Source organism: Oreochromis aureus, linkage group 8 (genome assembly GCF_013358895.1).
Source record: "Oreochromis aureus strain Israel breed Guangdong linkage group 8, ZZ_aureus, whole genome shotgun sequence".
Taxonomy (NCBI): domain Eukaryota; kingdom Metazoa; phylum Chordata; class Actinopteri; order Cichliformes; family Cichlidae; genus Oreochromis; species Oreochromis aureus.
Genome location: NC_052949.1, coordinates 8,990,344 through 9,010,036, shown reverse-complemented (window position 1 = coordinate 9,010,036; position 19,693 = coordinate 8,990,344). Strand labels below are relative to the sequence as shown.

Sequence of the window (19,693 nt, the reverse complement as noted above, 5' to 3'; positions counted from 1 at the left end):
TAATTAGTAATGCAACTGCTGGAATGTGTTGTCAGTCAGTTCCAGACGTAAAAGGCCACCGACTTATGGACTGCTCTGAAATTCGGCAAAAGCGTTCACGGTGGCCAGATGATGAAGTAATTGTATCAGATACTTTGGTGTCACGATCAAGTACAAGATAGATAGGAGGTTAATGTAGTGAGATAGATCCCATTAAATTTAGTGCAGGTATCCATGAGCCCAAGAGCATAAATCGTAACTATTGTGTTGATCCCTTGACTTTTTAATCTAATGCAATGTCCTAACTTTAAACTTTATCCAACCAACTCAATTTTGTTGCAGACAGTCACTGTCTGCAGGGAACAGATATTAGCCCGTGAATACTTGCCTGTCATTGTGAACCCGTTGACGTTACCTCTTTGCCCAAAGTGTTTTTTATCTTAATTCAGCCTCATGGAGCCTCTAGCTGTAGCTTTGGGTCCAACAATATGCTTGTATCCGACAGCCTGGGTTTCTGTTCAAGAGAGGCTCTCAACTGGTGCATTTAACTTTGGCAGTATACTTTAAAAAAAGCTGAGTAAAGCTTCTTTTTGATGAATTTCTACTATCAAGCAAGATTCAAACTAGATGATTGCTTTTCAAATTAACTAACAGTAATGTCAGACTAGAAGGCAAAATGTGGGCAGCAGTAAGTAAAATACCACATTCCTATTTGATAGGCTAAAATACCCCAAACCACACAGAGACTACACAACTCAGTAAGTACAAAAAATTTCACTAAGGGAGAAAGTCTATCCAAGCTGACGCTGGTGCTTTGTGAAAAAATACACCCAACTCTGGTTGGAACATGAATTAACTGCGATTAACCTTTTTTTTGTTTTAATTTCAGTTAAATGTCACTAGCCATACTTGATTACTGCATGATTACTGCTACACCTGTTGAAAAAGCATCATATTATGCCACCCTCTAATGACACTGAAGAACAGATGAGGAAAAAGTCACTGACGTCTATTACTCTGGAAAGCTTTACAAAGCAGTTTCTAAGGCTTTGATACTCCACTAAACCACGATGAGAGCGATTATCCACAAATGGAGAAAACTTGGAGCAGTGGCTGGTTTAGCAAAGTTATTCCAAGAGCCCTGAACAACATCTAAGAAACTGCAGGCCTCACTGGGCCTTCAGAGACTGGGCAAACATGATATTCATGGGAGAGTTCCAAGGCGAGAACCACTGTTGACCAAAAAAGAACTCAAAGCTCTTCTCACATTTGCCAAATCTTGATCACCCCTAAGAGTTTGGGGAAAATATTCAGTGGCCTGACAAGACAAAACATTTTGGAAGCTCTGAGTCCTGACATGGTACCAGCAGTCAGACATGGCTGTGGTAGTGCAATGGTCTGGGGCTGCTTTGCTGCTTCAAGATGCCATCATCAATTCAATTCAATTCAAATAGCACAAAATTGAACTGTTGCCTCAAGGGGCTTTATTTATAAGGTAAAGATCCTACAATAATACAGTCAAAGACCACCGAGGAGAAAGCACTTGGCGATAGTGGGAAGGAAAAAGTCCTTTTAACAGGATATAAACTTGAGCAGAACCAGGCTCAGGGTGGGGCGACCATCTGCTACCATCAGTTGCCAGTTTTCACAAACACTGGATTGCAATTCTTCTTACAGCCAGGTTGTTAGTTACTTACGTTTAGGATGTAATTGCTTTTCCACACAGGACTAGGTAGGTTTGGATAACTTGATAAAAGAAGTCATTTTTTTAAAAACTACATTTTGTGTTTAGTCTGTAATCTTTGTCTAATATTAAAATGTGTTCATGAATCTAACACGTGCAAATATGACAAATATGCAAAAAGGAAAAGAGAAATCAGAAGGATTAGGAGGGTTAGGGCAAAGTTAGGCAGTGAAACACACGGTGCAGGGGATTCTGGAACAACTTCACCTACGTCTGTGGTTCATGAGGAGAGCTTACAGGCTGAAAAATCCAGCAGAACTTGTAATATATAGAATAGTTTTATTGATTGACTGATGCATTTGGATTTTAGGCTTCATCAGGGTGGAAATAAAATCATACAGAGAACATTTTAAGTAAAATATATCTATAGATAGATAGATATAGAATATAAAAACATCAGACAGCCACTACACTTAAGATACTCCATTTGCATGCAGGAAACTGGATGCCTTCATTTATGATGCTGCTGTTTTAAACTACATGGCCGGGAAGGATGAGGGCTGCAAACTGGTGACCATCGGCAGTGGGAAAGTGTTTGCCACCACGGGGTATGGCATCGCTCTGGAGAAAGACTCACGCTGGAAACGACCTATTGATCTAGCACTGTTGCAGTTCCTTGGAGATGGTAGGCACAGATCCAAATCTTTCATTTTAAAAAGTACATCTCGTACCTGCACACACTTTTAGATTTTCCTCAACTGTAAATGTCTGTGTTTATTTCTGTCTCTCTGGCACACTGTATGTGCACCATGGATCTGGAGTCAGTCCAGTTCAGTGTGTGCTGTATCAGCAGGGAAGTGGGCTTACAGGGAAGAGTTAATATCCTGCAGAACAGCAGGAAATGTTAGGGATATGATTATCTCTGTGACACACTCACACACACATATATACACGTCCTACCTACACGTACACACAAACACATTCACCATGGTGGCTACCGCCGGTGTGGAGTTAATATCCTCCCTCCTCTGAGAGCTTAAGAGCACCCTCCCCACATACGCACACACTCACACTCACTCCAAGTTTTCCGTGATGATGTAACTAACAGTGTGTTTATGGTCAACATACGGTAACTGGGTGATAAAATGGGCCGTGCTCCCTGGAGGCCGCTGGGGAGAGCTCAGCTCAAGAGGTGGCCACCTGTTCAGAGGCCTAGAGGGGTGGCTTATGTGGTAATGATATTTAATGGAGATATGTTCAGGGACCTTACATTCTCTGACATAAAGGGTGCTGTATTGGAATAGAGGAATGCATTAACATGACCAGAAAAACAAAGAAGACAAAATATGCATGTGTATAAAGCTTTTGTGTACACCTTATGCATATATATTTTTGAAGTTTTGTCCAAAACTTTGTTGAATTTCAAAAAAAATTATAATTACCTAAATATACAGTATAATGTGCACTTAATATCTCCCTTTGTCATTCACCTATTCACATTAAAGCTATACAGTATCTACACAGACGGAAATATTCAGGTCAGTTAGACATACCTGTTTTCCAGCCACACAGCTCATAGGCAACAAAGAATGAAGTTGAATAAGGATTACCACAGGTTAATTAAACTTAATAATAATCGTGATGAGTGTAAATTCATATCAGTGGTGTGAAGCCGTGCATGGATGAGCTGGCAAGTGTGTGGCATGTGATGTGTGTGCAAAAAGAACAATAAACCAAATTAAACGCACTCCAATCTGAGCACAACTCTCCCAGTAGCATCCCCACTATATACAGGGAGTGCAGAATTATTAGGCAAATGAGTATTTTGTCCACATCATCCTCTTCATGCATGTTGTCTTACTCCAAGCTATATAGGCTCGAAAGCCTACTACCAATTAAGCATATTAGGTGATGTGCATCTCTGTAATGAGAAGGGGTGTGGTCTAATGACATCAACACCCTATATCAGGTGTGCATAATTATTAGGCAACCTCCTTTCCTTTGGCAAAATGGGTCAAAAGAAGGACTTGACAGGCTCAGAAAAGTCAAAAATAGTGAGATATCTTGCAGAGGGATGCAGCAGTCTTAAAATTGCAAAGCTTCTGAAGCGTGATCATCGAACAATCAAGCGTTTCATTCAAAATAGTCAACAGGGTCGCAAGAAGCGTGTGGAAAAACCAAGGAGCAAAATAACTGCCCATGAACTGAGAAAAGTCAAGCGTGCAGCTGCCAAGATGCCACTTGCCACCAGTTTGGCCATATTTCAGAGCTGCAACATCACTGAGTGCCCAAAAGCACAAGGTGTGCAATACTCAGAGACATGGCCAAGGTAAGAAAAGGCTGAAAGGCGACCACCACTGAACAAGACACACAAGCTGAAACGTCAAGACTGGGCCAAGAAATATCTCAAGACTGATTTTTCTAAGGTTTTATGGACTGATGAAATGAGAGTGAGTCTTGATGGGCCAGATGGATGGGCCCGTGGCTGGATTGGTAAAGGGCAGAGAGCTGCAGTCCGACTCAGACGCCAGCAAGGTGGAGGTGGAGTACTGGTTTGGGCTGGTATCATCAAAGATGAGCTTGTGGGGCCTTTTTCGGGTTGAGGATGGAGTCAAGCTCAACTCCCAGTCCTACTGCCAGTTTCTGGAAGACACCTTCTTCAAGCAGTGGTACAGGAAGAAGTCTGCATCCTTCAAGAAAAACATGATTTTCATGCAGGACAATGCTCCATCACACGCGTCCAAGTACTCCACAGCGTGGCTGGCAAGAAAGGGTATAAAAGAAGAAAAACTAATGACATGGCCTCCTTGTTCACCTGATCTGAATCCCATTAAGAACCTGTGGTCCATCATCAAATGTGAGATTTACAAGGAGGGAAAACAGTACACCTCTCTGAACAGTGTCTGGGAGGCTGTGGTTGCTGCTGCACGCAATGTTGATGGTGAACAGATCAAAACACTGACAGCATCCATGGATGGCAGGCTTTTGAGTGTCTTTGCAAAGAAAGGTGGCTATATTGGTCGCTGATTTGTTTTTGTTTTGTTTTTGAATGTCAGAAATGTATATTTGTGAATGTGGAGATGTTATATTGGTTTCACTGGTAAAAATAAATAATTGAAATGGGTATATATTTGTTTTTTGTTAAGTTGCCTAATAATTATGCACAGTAATAGTCACCTGCACACACAGATATCCCCCTAAAATAGCTAAAACTAAAAACAAACTGAAAACTACTTCCAAAAACATTCAGCTTTCATATTAATGAGTTTTTTGGGTTCATTGAGAACATGGTTGTTGTTCAATAATAAAATTATTCCTCAAAAATACAACTTGCCTAATAATTCTGCACTCCCTGTAGGGTTAATTAATGTAATAGAAGAGAATCACCAAAATTTAGTAATACCCCAAAAAACCCTTTGCCCTCTGACTGGGCCATTAATGTGTCCAGGGAAAGTGGAAAGACAAGTGCAAATCAAACAGTCCACAAACCCAACAACTAGACTATATTTACACACATATTCCCAAAATTAAAGGTGGGAATATTGAACGAGCCCCCAATGGTTACGACTCCTAGGCCGCAATACAGAATGAGTCATGGAAACTGAATAAAACTATCATAGGTTTATTATGAGAAATTAAAACTTATGACATTTGAATATTTTATTTTTTAAAAATAAAGCTGTTTTGTAAAAAAAAAAAAACCCAAAAACATAAAAAATTAAAACTTTTGCTCTACCCCAAAAACTTAAATCACCTTAATCACTTTAAAAACATCATGTATCCAGAATAATTGTGTGCTTGGTTTACAACAAGCATTCACACAATGGAGCTCAGAGTTGCCTGAAGTTAGCTCTAGAGTCATACAGCTCTCGTCCTGTGTGAGTCACAAGCACTGTCCTTAGACTGTCCAACTACAGTGTAAAAAGCATCTAAAACATATGACATGTTCGTTAAGGAAATGGTTATCTTCAGGTTACTATAAGCTGTCATGTCTCTTACTAACTCCCATAAACCTTCATCCCTTTTAGGAGACACCGAGCGCTTAGAGACAGTTTGGTTGTCAGGCATCTGCCAGAATGAGAAGAACGAAGTAATGAGCAGCAAGTTGGACATCGACAACATGGCAGGTGTATTCTACATGCTACTGGTGGCTATGGGCCTCAGCTTGCTGGTCTTCGCCTGGGAACACCTGCTTTACTGGAAACTAAGACACTCCCTTCACAAGTCTCACAAACTCGACTTCCTGTTGGCCATCAGCAGGGTAAGATTTGCAAGTTTGTTCACTGATTTTTGTTGTTTTATTGCCTTCGTGGAAATAGGAGCAACAAAAACAGGCAGGATAGAAAGAAAGCAGGCAGCAAAAATCAAGCGGGAATTGGGATGGGATCACTGCTGATGGCATTTGTGCACATCTGGTCTGTTCCAGGGTTGCACTGTGGTCCAGTGAGGACACAGAAAATGCAAAAAAGATTCAGACATACATATTGAATTAATATATATAATGAATATATTACATATATTGGATTAAATCTTCTTTTTTAACAGTTGATATGGCACTTTGGTACAGAGGTTAACGCTGGGTTCCGACCTGCTGGTTGGCTGGGGGCTTTATTTGTGGACTTTGAATGATTTCCCTGTGCCCACCTGGCTTTTTTCTGGGTGCTTAGGCTTCCTGCCTCAGGTTAATTGGCCGTATGTGTTGATGTTAGCGCGAACACCTGTCTACCTCTGTGTTAGCCCTGAGATGGACCGGTGACCTATCCGGAGTATACTCCGCCTCTTGGCCAGTGTCAGCTGGGATAGGCTCCAGCCTCACTCTGACCCTGGCTGGGTAAGCAATTAAGAAAATGGATGGATGGCTGTTATGTGCTCTAACCTCTCAGCTATCAGGTTGCCTCTTGTCAGTTGATTAAGTTGTTTTTGTGAGAAAGCTGGGTTGTTTATGCATCCTCGGTTGGTTTGATAACTGATTGCATGATTTACAGAAGGGGGATTGAGAAATTGCCTCGCTGATTTTTGCATTGATCATTTAGTTAAGTGACTGATTGGCCCCCTGTAATTTGATTAGTTGTATAACAGCTTGCTGGAGAGATTGAAAGACTGGCTGGTCGATTATTTTGGCTCTAAGTGGTTGGTTGGTTTTTTCTTCATTTAACATGTTGTTTTACATGAAGTGGCTTTTATGTGATGATAAATTAATGCAAATGGCTGTGTATTTGCATGCAATTACATTGCGTTATTGAAAGGCCTTGTTATAATGTTAGCTAAAATGGTACAGTATTCTTATGAAGAATGAGAGGGGAGGGGAGGGGAGAGACAAAAAAGGATGAAAAGCGGCTCTAATTCTAATGTTTACTCAGCATTTAACTTTGATTGCCTAATGTTCAATTAGCCTAAATCACTACCCAGTTTGTTGATGCGGTTGTTTTGGAATGTGGTTATTGAGGCAAAATGCTCTGGCCTCAGTTACAGCCAGGAAATGTCTATGGACTCCAGCCTCCTCTACTGTGTAATCATACCACTGTGCCTGGATCTGGGTTTTATCAGATTAACGGCTAAATGACTATCTGATCATTAATCCATATGGGGCAGCCCCAAGGACCAAATTAAATTTGGCTCTTTCAGGATGTCTCAGCTAACTGTAAGCAGAGAACAGTCATGGGATTTGGCTCTTTGTTTGTCCATGCAGTTAGAGACAGTTTGTTCTGTAAGGGACTTTAGGCATGTGTCCCCATGTGCCTCTATTGGTTCAATCCTCTCAGCTTAAACAGTTTTTCTTTGGGTTCGGGGAGAATGCATAATTTACTGGTGACTAAGACTTGCCTCGGTGACAAGATAAGATATTAATGAAATCTATTTTTATGCCAATGGGATGTTTAGTATATAAGAGGTGGGTCATCACTTTAAGATGAGGGAAATCTCATCTGTCAAATTGTTCCCACTAGGACGATTCAAAGTTAAACAGTTTGTGGCTAACCAGTGATTTAATTACAAATGATTTCTTGATTTATTCCTAAATTCTGTTTTCTTGTCTTTTGAGTCGTTCTTGTCTATGGCAATTGAGAGAAGTATTGCAGTACAGACAGTAGACATCTGGATGTGAGCAGAACGGTAGCTACTCTTCCTGCTGTGACAGATGAAGCTGTGGCTGGATATGTGCCGTTGGTTCAATCTGTGAAAGATATATCCAGCTAGAATAGGACTAGTACTCTTTGAACCTGTTGTGCTGCCCCCAACATATGTCAGCTTAACAACCAGCTACAGCCAGAATCACTGACATCATTAAGAGGAGAAGCTGAGATGGAGGTGGGTTGCAAAGTTGCTTGCAGACACACCACAGCTGAGAGTAGCCTAAAGCAGCTTCAGTAGTGCCCTATGTGAGATTTGCCAATTCCATCAGAGAAGCTTCACTGTTTCTTCCTAATATTAGAAACACAGACAGCAGCTATAAATAAGGGTTCACCAAATCTCACTGTAGTTATAACCAGCAGTGGTCTATTATAACACACAACATTGTATTATAATGCAGCTCAGCCTTTCTCAATAGATCAGATGAAATGCAAACATATAAAAGAAACAAAACAGTATTTCAAGGTAACGCCAAAGTAGTCCTTAAAGAATGAAGACAAGAACTGAGAAAAATTCTTTGCCCCCCAAAATCTTTTATTTGTTTCTTTGTCCCTCTTGTTTATCTTTCAGGGTATTTACAGTTGCTTCAATGGAGTGGAGGATACTGGGCGTTCATCTGGTTTGGCCAAACCTGATTTGACCTCCAATTACGCGCAAGCAAATATGCTTAAGATGCTTCGAACTGCCAAGGATTTGGTCTCCACCGCTAATGTAGAGAGCTCCCTGGACAACGCCACCAAGACCATTGAACAGCTGAGTCGACATGGTGGCAGCTTGCCTGTTCGTGTTCCACAAGTTGCCACAGAAGCTGTACCAGCAGGGTTTGCTTATATTACAGAGAATCATTGCTCTCTTCCTCAGCGGTCTCTAACCCCACCTCTGACTGCTGTAACCTCTCTGAAACAGCAGAGGGGTGTGAGCAGGCCCACACCACTGCGCTACACACTACCAACACGCTCTACTTCATGTCTGTATGACAGACCACTTCCTGTTTCCAGCCTCAGCAGTCCCCACTTGGCCGTTGGCGAGCCACTCCCTCATCAACATCCACACCACTACCAAACCACCGGGAGACTCTATGTAGACACCCACTCACACTCGTCCTTCATTCCCTGCACCGATCTCCAGCTACCTGACATCTACACCTCTCACCCAGCCTCCTCACCCCAAAACCAGCATGTCCAAGTGGGGTTTTCCCGACGGAAAAGGAGGTCCAAGAGTTTTCAGTTTGACGATGGGGATGTGGAGAGGAGAATACATGGGGAGCAGGAAAAGAGTGACAAAAGTCCTGTGTGTCTGAGTGAGCTTAAAGTCAACCACCTCCAAGACAACCACATCTCATCCCCGAGCGTTGACAATATTTACACAGGGGAGACGATGCCTCCGCGTGTAGAGAACTACGGCTCTTGGCCACCGGAGGACCTTGTTCTGAGAGGCAGACGCAGACACAGACGCCCCTCTTTTCTCAAAGCAACATGGGGTAGCGAGCAGATCCACCAGCTTGATGAATCCCAGTCTTCCCTGTCCAGTCAATCACCTTCAACCCTTCCAGACCTCTTCCCATGTATTCTTACTCAAACCACACCTGCTAAGGCATACAATCCTGCACATCTTCGAAACAACCTGTGCCTCCCAAGGAACCAGGCCTACCTCCATATAAGGGAGGACCAGAGGAAGCCCAATGGGCGTAAGGGCCAGCGGCTGCGCTACTCACACTCCACCCACCTACCAACATATGGAGAAGCAGTGCAACATGGGACTGGGATAGGGCGGGGCGTGGTACGGAGAGCCACTAGCTTGCTCAGCAGACAGTATGCGCATTACCTGAACTCATACCCTGGACTCCCCCTCTACCATGGTCCCCTGGACTTGCAGCACCACAGCCAGACTGCTAGCAATCACCCAGGGTCCAGCCCGGTTTGCCAGCTGTTGGCTTGTGGTGGTGGGCGATGTGGGGGGCAGCGGGCTCTGTTGTACCAGGACAGTGTGTATGGAGCCTACGGGGTCTATCAGGGGTCCCAGACTGGATCAGAGGCTCAGGTAGGTCAGGGAGCAGGGGGGCAACCTGTGGGGAGCCCCTGTGTACTTAGGCCCTGGCGACGGGTGTCCAGCTTGGAATCTGAAGTTTGATCGGAAACCTCTAGGACCTCAAAAGGTGAAAATTGTGGTTATACAGTCGACAGGACATTAAAACATTACCACTGTGGAGAGAGTTTATTGGTTAGATTAACGTAAAAGGGTAAAGTGTGTGATTTGAAGTAACTGTTGATTTTCTATGTGACTTTATGTGGTAAAGAAAAAAGTTTTGGCTCGCCAAATTTTAAGGATATGTTGAACTGACGCGATAATCAGTACAGAAAGAAGACTGCACTGTTACCAACATATCCTCAAGAAAGCTACAGAAATCTGAAGTTGGCAGGTTAACCCACTTGCTGCTTTCTTATGAACAACGCTTATGTGTTTTCTGTGCTTCAATGTGCACCAAAATTTACAGCAGTCTATGGTGTTGGCGCATGGTTAAACTATAACCAGAGTTTTCATGCTGTGTGTGTTGTGTATATTTTATTGTGGATGGTTGGGATTTAGTCTTGGGTGTCGAATAGATGGACTATCTTTAAACACAACCACCAAAAACAAGCAGCCATTGTAGCAAGATATTTTAAGAGAGATGCAAAGCAGACGTGGAGAGTTTTATTCCAACATGAAACATTCAGTATTAAAATGCTTTTATTCCAGAAACACAAAGCAGCAGCAGTTTTATAAACTGAAGTAATAATCATTTTGAGACATCTGTTATTTTCAGGTAACTTAATTAAATATTCATAATGTTTTGGAGCTAAAATCTTCACGTCTTCATTTAGTGATGAGGCAGACAAGGGATTGACTATGTGAAAGCAGTCCATGTGAACACAATCTGCAAACTGGTGAAAGCGACAGGACAGGATTGACCAGCACTAGGTGTCTTAAACTATGGACTCTCGTTCCTCGCTGTGTCTCACTGTGAGGCTACAGCACAGCACAACATCGCACAGGGCCTGACATTAAATCAATTCTATATCCTAAATACTATATCAATATAGAGAAATGTGTTAATTGAGGCTGTTAGTGTCATATTCATGTATTCTACATATGATAGGAATTTATAGTCACTCTTTTTCTAAATACACCTCTGGCACATTCTGAGTTTTTCTTTTTGTAAAGCTGTCGCTGATTTATTGAAACATTTGTTATTACTGTATTAACTCTACAGTTTGCCTATATTACGATTTTCATCACTCCCTCTTTTCCACTCTTTTATATTCCCTCATTGTCCCTATTTCCCATCTCCTCTAACTGTTTAATGATCAAATTTAAATGAGGTAATTGAAAGCTATTCTAGTATCTATATTACCCGGCTCCCTCACCCTGTAATTAATCACTTAGACCAATTAAAGAGCCTTTTTGAAAGAATACGCATGTGTGCTTCTTCTTTGTTGCTCCTATTTTGTTGACGAAAATGTGTATTCTAATAGAATACAAAGCCATATTACAGTACAGTAGCCTGATACTTGACTCTATGACCTTAATTCTTCACAGCATAGAAAGTTTCATAGTACAAGGTGCTGGAAATATTCCTTAGAGATTTTGGTTAGCTACACATCTATATCGCAAATCTTATTCAACCCTGAGGTCAAATCAAAAGGAATATCATACGGGTCCTTCAGGTTACACAGAATACATTGTTCACTATTATGTTAAGGTGGACAGACTGTGAACCAAAGCCTAACCTTTTTTATGCACCAAATATTTATTCAAGTGTTTTGCACTCAATTATTTAAAACAGGCATCGTCTCTGGAAAGTTTTGATGGTGGACGGGAATTCTGGGAAATGTAGCACTTGTACTTCTTGATTTAGCTTCCTGTCATTTGTAGAAAACGTGAACCGGTTGACGTCAACGATGCAATAATTTGTTTGTAGTAAATGTTGTCTGCACAGTGGCATTATAAATTATTTTTAGCAGGTAAAGTAATATAATAGTGCAGCGGTCCCCAACCTTTTCTGCGCCACAGACCGGTTTATGTCCGACAGTATTTTCATGGACCGGCCTTTAAGGTGTCGCAGATAAATACAACAACATAAAACCAGTACCGGTACAAAAAAAGAAGAAGATTTATTCATAACACACGGGAAAAGACCCAGGGAAACCGAGTTAATGATAAAAACAATAAAAAAGAAATAATGCCAAAAACCGGCCTGGTACCAAACGACTCACGGACCGGTACCGGTCCATGACCCAGGGGTTGGGGACCGCTGTAATAGTGATCAAAGGAGGAAGGAGATAAGAGAGCAGGGTAAGTATGTCACCAGGACCTCAGATCTGAGTTATCAGTGACTTTGCTGTGACAAAAGATCAAGTTTTGAGGGGTGAACACTGTTTTGTAAAGAATTGTTACATGTTGAAAATATACGCTCATGTCATTGTGTGTGTGTGTGTGTGTGTGTGTGTGTGTGTGTGTGTGTGTGTGTGTGTGTGTGTGTGTGTGTGTGTGTGTGTGTGTGTGTGTGTGTGTGTGTGTGTGTGTGACAGAGATTTTGCGGTAGATTATGAGGCAAAGTTAAGTGCCTGCTGATCAGTGTCTTAATTCAGACTTCTCTGTAAATACACATCTGTTAATACATTAAATACTAACAGCTGGATAGTGCTTGAATTTTGACGCAGCAGCGTTTATGTACATGACAACTGCAGCATTGATCACGGCTTTCCAACTAGCTTCTGTATTTGGAACTTGCCAAACCTCTGATCACATATCAAAAATCAGTACATATTTGTACAATAGAAAATACAGTTAAACATACTTAAATATCAAACAATGGCAACAGTGATATCTGATAACTACGATTCATGAGAAAATATGCAAGTTGGAAAGGACAGGAAAAGACAGACCAGCGGACGAAGATGAGGATCTGGTCGCAGATCAAAGCCTCCTTCTCTGATCTTGTCATATGGAGGTCAATCATCTGCTGCAGCATCCGGGAGGAATATCCTTTTGGTGTTTGGGTCACATGTCAGCTGGTGACACAAATACAAGGCAGGAAAAAAGATAGCATCAACTGGCAGTGATGTTCTTCTTTCACTTCTAATCTACTGTCAACTTTTCAACTTTTGACATGATTTCTGTCAGGGTTTACCAAACCTGACAGAGTGGCGATCATGGCACGCTGTTAACTCCCCAGTAACCCCTGCCTGAAGCAAATTCAAGCAAAGATTACATACCTCAGTCCAAAGTGACCTTTTACTCCATGCTGTTGTCATAACGAGATAAGACTCCATTGAGGAAGCCGGATGAGTAATGTTCGGGAGCAAAAACATTGAGCACTATGATTTTTCCATTACTTTCTTCTTTGTTATTGGAGCATTGCCTTAGATTGGACCATAATATTGATTTAATCCTCTTCTCTGCTGCTGATCCCATATTTTTAGCATTTGAGGTAATTGGACTGCTTTTCATCCTAGAAGATCAGAAAGCAGCTCAGCAGGCTTTGGTAATTATGTAATTAAGACATGCTTTTTGGCCCAAGATAAAAAGCCTGGATTTGAACAGGTGAAGGTGGATTTTATCTTTTTGGGTACAACTATCTGATAGCATTGTTGTGCAAAAGGAAAGTATAGTTAGAAAGAGATGCCCATCTCTATATCATAAAGCATCTATGTCGTTATTTTCTTTTGTTGGTGAAAAGGAAAAAATGGATGCTTCTGAATTTGAACTTGTAATCTATGAAGTGGCAGTGTATACAGTGGAGAATGATGTTCTTATGCTAATAAAAAGATAATCTAAATATAGCATAATCTAAAATAATCTTCTTCAGATGGAGGTTTTAAGAACTGTACGTTTCACTTCTTTGTTACACATTATCATCTGGAAGAGCTTCTCCATTCTGCTGTGGGAAAGTGATTCATCCCAGCAGCCATCAGTAAACACCCTCTACATGCTATCAGGCCATCTGGGGCTCTGTGACCAGATTTCTCCACATTTACGTAAATGTAACACATTGGCACCATCTTTTTTTGCCAGTCTTTAACTCATGCATATTGTTTTTATATTTATCATACGTTAAATTACAGTTCACATTTTTTAGTTGTTAGTGAAAAGTTTCAACTATTGCATGAATATAACTAACTGATAACTAACCTTAAGATGACTCATAAAAACTCTTTGTCAAAACTTTGTTTTTCATTGAGTCTGAATTTTAAATTGTCCTGATCTCTATGGATTGTTATGCATGTATGGATCTAAAGAAACTGTTGAAAATCAAAGTCACAGCGAGAAACACCGGTGAACCTTCGTAAAATTGACTGGACCAAAATTACTCCAAGAGCCCACCACATCCAAGAGGTCACAGAAGAACCCGGAACAACATTTGAAGATCTGAATGTCTCACTTGCCAAAATAAAATTAACTTTTCCCCCCTAATCACTGAAATAATTTAAAAAGTGCATAGTCTTCACTGGACTCTTTGCAGTCGAAGTAAAACTAAGTAATCCCATGATTAAGTAACTTGCAGAACCACCTTTAGCAACAATAACCAATAAGCGCACTCTTCTTACAGTTTGAGGTTTTCAGACATTTGTTCATAGAGATTTCTGTAAAGGTCCTGCATAGCATTTCAGTCAGACTGAGATCTGGACTATTGCAACATCTTTATTCTTTTCTTTTTTATCCATTCACTTTTTTGCTTGTGTGTTTGGGATCATTGATGTGGTACATGGCCCATTTTGTCCAAGCTTTAGCTGACTGGCCTCACATTTGAATTGAGAATAAGTTGGTATACAGAGGAGTTTATTGTCAACTCAGCGACTGCTAGATGGCCTGGTCCTGTGGCTGCAAAACAAGCTGGAATCATCACCCCCTCCACCTCTGTGTTTGACAGTCAGTATGGGTTGTTTGTGTTGATATATTGGGTTTTCACCAAACACGGCACATTATGGCCAAAACCTTTTTTTAGACAGATTAAGCTTTTTTCCTGGAAATCCTTCACAAAAGAAAACAAACCTGGTGATGGTCTTTTTATAACTGCACTGTTATTCATTTTAACATTTAACATACTAACCGAAGCCTGCAGAGTCTCAGATGTAGCCCAGTATCGCACGGTCTGATCTTAGGGTGAATTTGCTGGGACGTTCACTGCCGTGAAGATTGTGGCATTGCGTTAACACTGTGAAAACCACAGCTTTCATAGAGATGGTCACTTGTTGATGATCAGTCATTTGATTATTTTTAATTCCAACAATTCTCTTCTTTTTAACAAGTCATATGTCTTTGAATACACAACAGTGCAGGCTGCGACACTTGCTCGATGAACCACTGTGCCTAAGGACAGCAAAAATGGCTGCAGACTCTTCTGTTTTGTTGTTGTTGCACAGCATGCAAAGGCTGGCACAGCTAGAAGATAGTGGTAATAGCCACAGAATAACTGAGAGACACAGTACAGAAAATCATTTCAGCGTTTTACTTGAGTGCTTTGAATTTTTTTAAAAATAAACGCAGTCATTTGCATTCCTTGAGGTGACTAAATGCCTGGAGACCTGGATGTATTCCAGTGTATGTGTGTGTGTCTATGTGTGTTTCTCTGTGTGCCTGTGTCTTGATTACATGTGTGTAGAGGCTCCATCAGTACTGATGAAGGACCTGTCCTGCCAAATGATGAAAGATGTGATTCATGCATATGAAAACATCAATGGAGCACCTGGGACAGGCTGCAGACGTCACACACAGAGACCAGCACATTGACATGTTTTTAATATGTAGTACTTGCACAACATTTACACATTCAAATCATTTTTTCCCCATCTATAAATACATACCGACACACATAAACGAATGGCATCTCAATCCCAGACACGGATGAAAGGGGAGGGAAGCACATGAAGAAATGAAGAACAATTAGGCACCTTTAACAGCTTGCTGATTTAATTTTCATGTCAGGACACAGTAGTCTATAAAGACCACCCTTGAAGCTAAAACATTATTCATCCATTCATCTTGTCATTCGCACTGACACACCTCACTTCACACTGGGATGTTCGACTTGTTCATCCAGTGTGTAAATCTGCTTGTTTATGACCTCTTTTTAAATAAAATTAATGCCAAGAAGCACAAACTGAATCTGGCAGCCCAGTTAATTTTTAATTATGCATATGCTTTTTTTTTTAATATACGGATATAAACAAGCAGCAACCTTGACAGGGTCGACGGCCACAACGTCTGGAGTCACCAGAGAGCCGGAGTCCGGTCTCCTCACACCTCCCGCTTGCGAATAAATTGCTTCACATATCGCGGCAACAGCTCCAGATGCTCTGAGTCACCTTGAGACAAAAGGCTGGCCTGCCCTCCCTGATAGGTGAGAAGAAGGAAAAGGAAAGAGGAAGAGGGGATGAGATGAGAGGACAAAATGTGTGGGTAGAAATGAAGAGAAGAAAAATATTTGGAACAAGAGTGGAGGGGAGGAAAAAAGAGGGTCGAGGGAAACTAGAGATGGCAAAGGAGATGGCTGAGAATTGTCACAGGAGGAGAGACAAAGTTATAAGCGAGGAGGAGGGGACGAGATGAGGTGGCTCGGCGAGGAGATGGAGAGAATAAGGTAGGGGAGGTGGAGGGAATGAGGAGAGAGAGTAAAGGAGGAGAAGGATAAGAGAAAAATATTAGGACAGCTGATATGAGAACAGGTGGGAAGTGTGCAGGAGAGCAAAGAGAGGTAAGGAGAGATTTATTTCTCTGTCTGACAGAGGAAGGATTATCATTTGAATTGCAGGACAACGATGAGGAAAACCAGGAAAATATGGAAAAAAAACCTTCCAGTGAAAAGATCCCAAGCATCTTCAAATCTTGGGTGAAATTACAGCTGCGTGAAGGAGTACAATTTTGTAATGATGGCCTTATTAAAATTAAAGAGAAATACACAAGCACCAAAAAACAACATCATTGCTATTTCACTGGCATACGTACATGCAAGAACGTGCTGTAGATGACAGACGCTCTGGTTGTTTTGACTTTTCCTTTCATATTAACTAAATCATCAAAGCTGTACAGCATTCTGAGTGTGACAGCTGTCTGTGCATATGAGGACATATTTTATTGTGCTACAGTATGCAATTAAACTTTGAATTTGAGACTCCGCGTGCTCGTGTGCGCGTGCTCGTGTGTGTGAATGTGCAGGCATGCAACAGCTCCTGCTGTATCCGAGACGAGACGATTGGATCTGCCAGCCGGCAGGAACGTTAATTACTTCAGCAATCTTCAGGCTCACTCCCCACAATCACTCCCATCTTTGGGAGGGGAATGAGCTCGGCCATTCAGGAAGGCCGAGGCTGTGATTCAAATCTGTTTTGAGGGAGAAGGAAATCAAATAAGCAGAACAGAGCACGTTTGGATGTGCAAGTTTCGTTTTGGCTTTAAAAATTTAAATTTGCTTCTACTTTCTGTAACAGCTGGTACAATCATAGACAAATGCTTTGGTGTAAAAGTAACTCTACTGTTTGTTAAGCTGAGATCAGTTTTGGTCAGGGAATTTTAAATGCAGAGATATGTAACTGAATGAGACCAACGTCAACCTAATTAACAGATCAATTATCTAGTGTTTAAACAAACTACTGAAATGCATTTTTTCTCTGCTCTTTAATCATTTTTAATCAAAGTAGGCTGCTTGTCCTTTTTTCTTCAGACTATGACTCACTCTTGTAAAGTGAGTCTAACCATGTTAAAATAGCTAGATCTGGAGCAGCCCAGCATTACTGCAGCTACACTTCCCCTCCATCACAACTACACAGGGCAGTGATTTCTTCAATGTAATTTCCAAGTTTAATCTGTTTTTAAAGCTTAAAGTTTTGCATTATAGAGACATGGCTGCTCTTAAGGAACAGGCGCAGTATATGCAGACACTGCTGTAGCTGTAGGTGCTAATAATAATCAATATTAAAACAGGATGATAAGGAAAACATGAAACCCACAGCAACAAACATGATGACAAAGACAAGGGAACACATCAGATACTATGAAGCCAAAATGCTACCGAAGGCTTTAAAATGTAAGTTCACACCATAGTGGCTACATCTCTTAGGTTACAACCTTAATTCAAGCTACAATATTAAAATATAACTTACATCTATAACATGAGGTCATGGCCTGTATTGTCTAAACACACCCACACTTGCTTTGCAGGATGTAAAAATCTTTTGCTGTTTATATTAACCCCATCAATCCCAGACTCCTTGTTACCACTGCTCATCAGAGCAAAACCGAAGAAACAAATGTTGCCTGTAAACATAATCTGGGCAACAGTTACGCTTCTTACCAACCCAAATGAGTACTAGATAAGAAATAAGTAATTTCTAGGAGACACGGCTGAAAAATGGGAATGTGATTCCCTGTCTTGCACCTCACACGGCATTTTCGTCAGCTTCTTATTGATCAGCTGGATTTTTCATCCCTCCCAAACTGTCACCAGTATCTATTAGACCAGAAGCTCCAATCCTTTGGCACACCAGCTTCTCAATGAGTTTTTTGGGGAGTAATTTCAGTGTGGCACATCAAGGTCTGGCCTGTGTGTACACAGCCTATATATCATCAGAAGCAACCTCAACAAGAAACACAGAGGTAAACACAGAAGCTCAGCTCCACCTTGTCTGAAGAATAAATCAGCTCTGTGGAAGATCTTGTTTTCCTCACATGAAAGCGGCAGCTGTGATTAGCAGGTGTCACGCTGCTGACATCCTGTGAACAACAGTATAAAGCGCACGCTGTCGCCTCTCCTCTTGTCCTTCCAAGGTGACAGCTCCTGGGGTGTTTTGGCAGCGATTACTTCAGCAAATTAACAAAGCCTCACCATGAGCCGCCAACGGCACAGCCAAGGAACCAGGCCCCACATCCTGCCAGGAAGACACATAACCACACATGCACATACACACACACACACTGCAGGCTACAGAAGCCCAAACCATAGCCCTCTAATTAACCAGTCCCACCCTCCTGACCTAGTAGCTGTGAGCAGCCTTATTATCTTCAACATCTTTTTCCCTCTATGAGTCTTTCCCTCCTTCACTAATATGAAGTAAAGTCCTATGCTCTCCTGGTGGAGGAGCCCAGAATAAGAAGAAATATATCCATCAGGGTGTTGTTAATGATGGGATGATGGTTTTCAGAGCTGTTGATCCCTTTTAATGCATCAGTGTGTGATGGTTTCATAGCTGGAAATGGGACAGAACAGAGTTCCTTTCTTTGACATCCACTCAGGAACTCATCTTGTTTCTATCTTTTTTGTTCATTCTTAATTTAGTGATGTTGTGCGTGTCACTCCTTCTGCTGTCTTGTACAGTAGGTGCAATGGAAGGTGGTAGGAAATGAGAGGATCATCAGCAAATGTAGCTTAGCTGGGTTCTCTCCCTCTAAAATCGACGTGTCCGTTCCCTGCACTCCATTCTACATTTGGTGGTTGTGTTTTTGTTTATTATTTTTAATTCATACTTGTTGGACCTGGACTCCATTTTTCTACCTGCGACAGCACCAGAGCTGTTCATAACTGTAGTTTCACCAACAATCATGACAACGGTCTGAAGTTTCCCTCCATCAAAGAGCTCTAAAAACAAGTTTGTTTGTTTTTTTCTTCTTCTTTCTTTTCTCATTAGCGTAAGCTCCGGTAAAAGTTAGCAGGAGCTAGAGAATATAGAGGTATGTTTGCTTTTGAAACAGAGACATCAAATTACATGTTCTTTTTTGCAGGTTGAATGCTAGCTTAATGATTGTGTCATTCATTAGACATCAATTTTTGATACAAAAAAGTAAAAAAGCTTTGGCACAATTAATACTCAGTTTTGATTAAAAAAAAAAAAAAAAAAAAAACAGCACCAAATGATAGAAAAAATTTGT

General features: G+C 41.3%; 1 protein-coding gene across 1 annotated transcript in view; it reads left to right on the top strand.

Moving 5' to 3' along the window:
• Positions 1–11,218, top strand: part of LOC116325986 (glutamate receptor ionotropic, NMDA 2C-like) — a 60,976-nt gene extending 49,758 nt beyond the window's left edge. Inside the window, exons 14-16 of the mRNA XM_031747068.2 lie at positions 2,161–2,348; positions 5,692–5,924; positions 8,363–11,218. Of these exons, the coding sequence (XP_031602928.1) occupies positions 2,161–2,348; positions 5,692–5,924; positions 8,363–9,922 (1,981 nt within the window). The 3' untranslated portion in view covers positions 9,923–11,218. The remainder of the gene's footprint in view (positions 1–2,160; positions 2,349–5,691; positions 5,925–8,362) is intronic.
• The last annotated feature ends 8,475 nt before the right edge of the window (positions 11,219–19,693 follow it).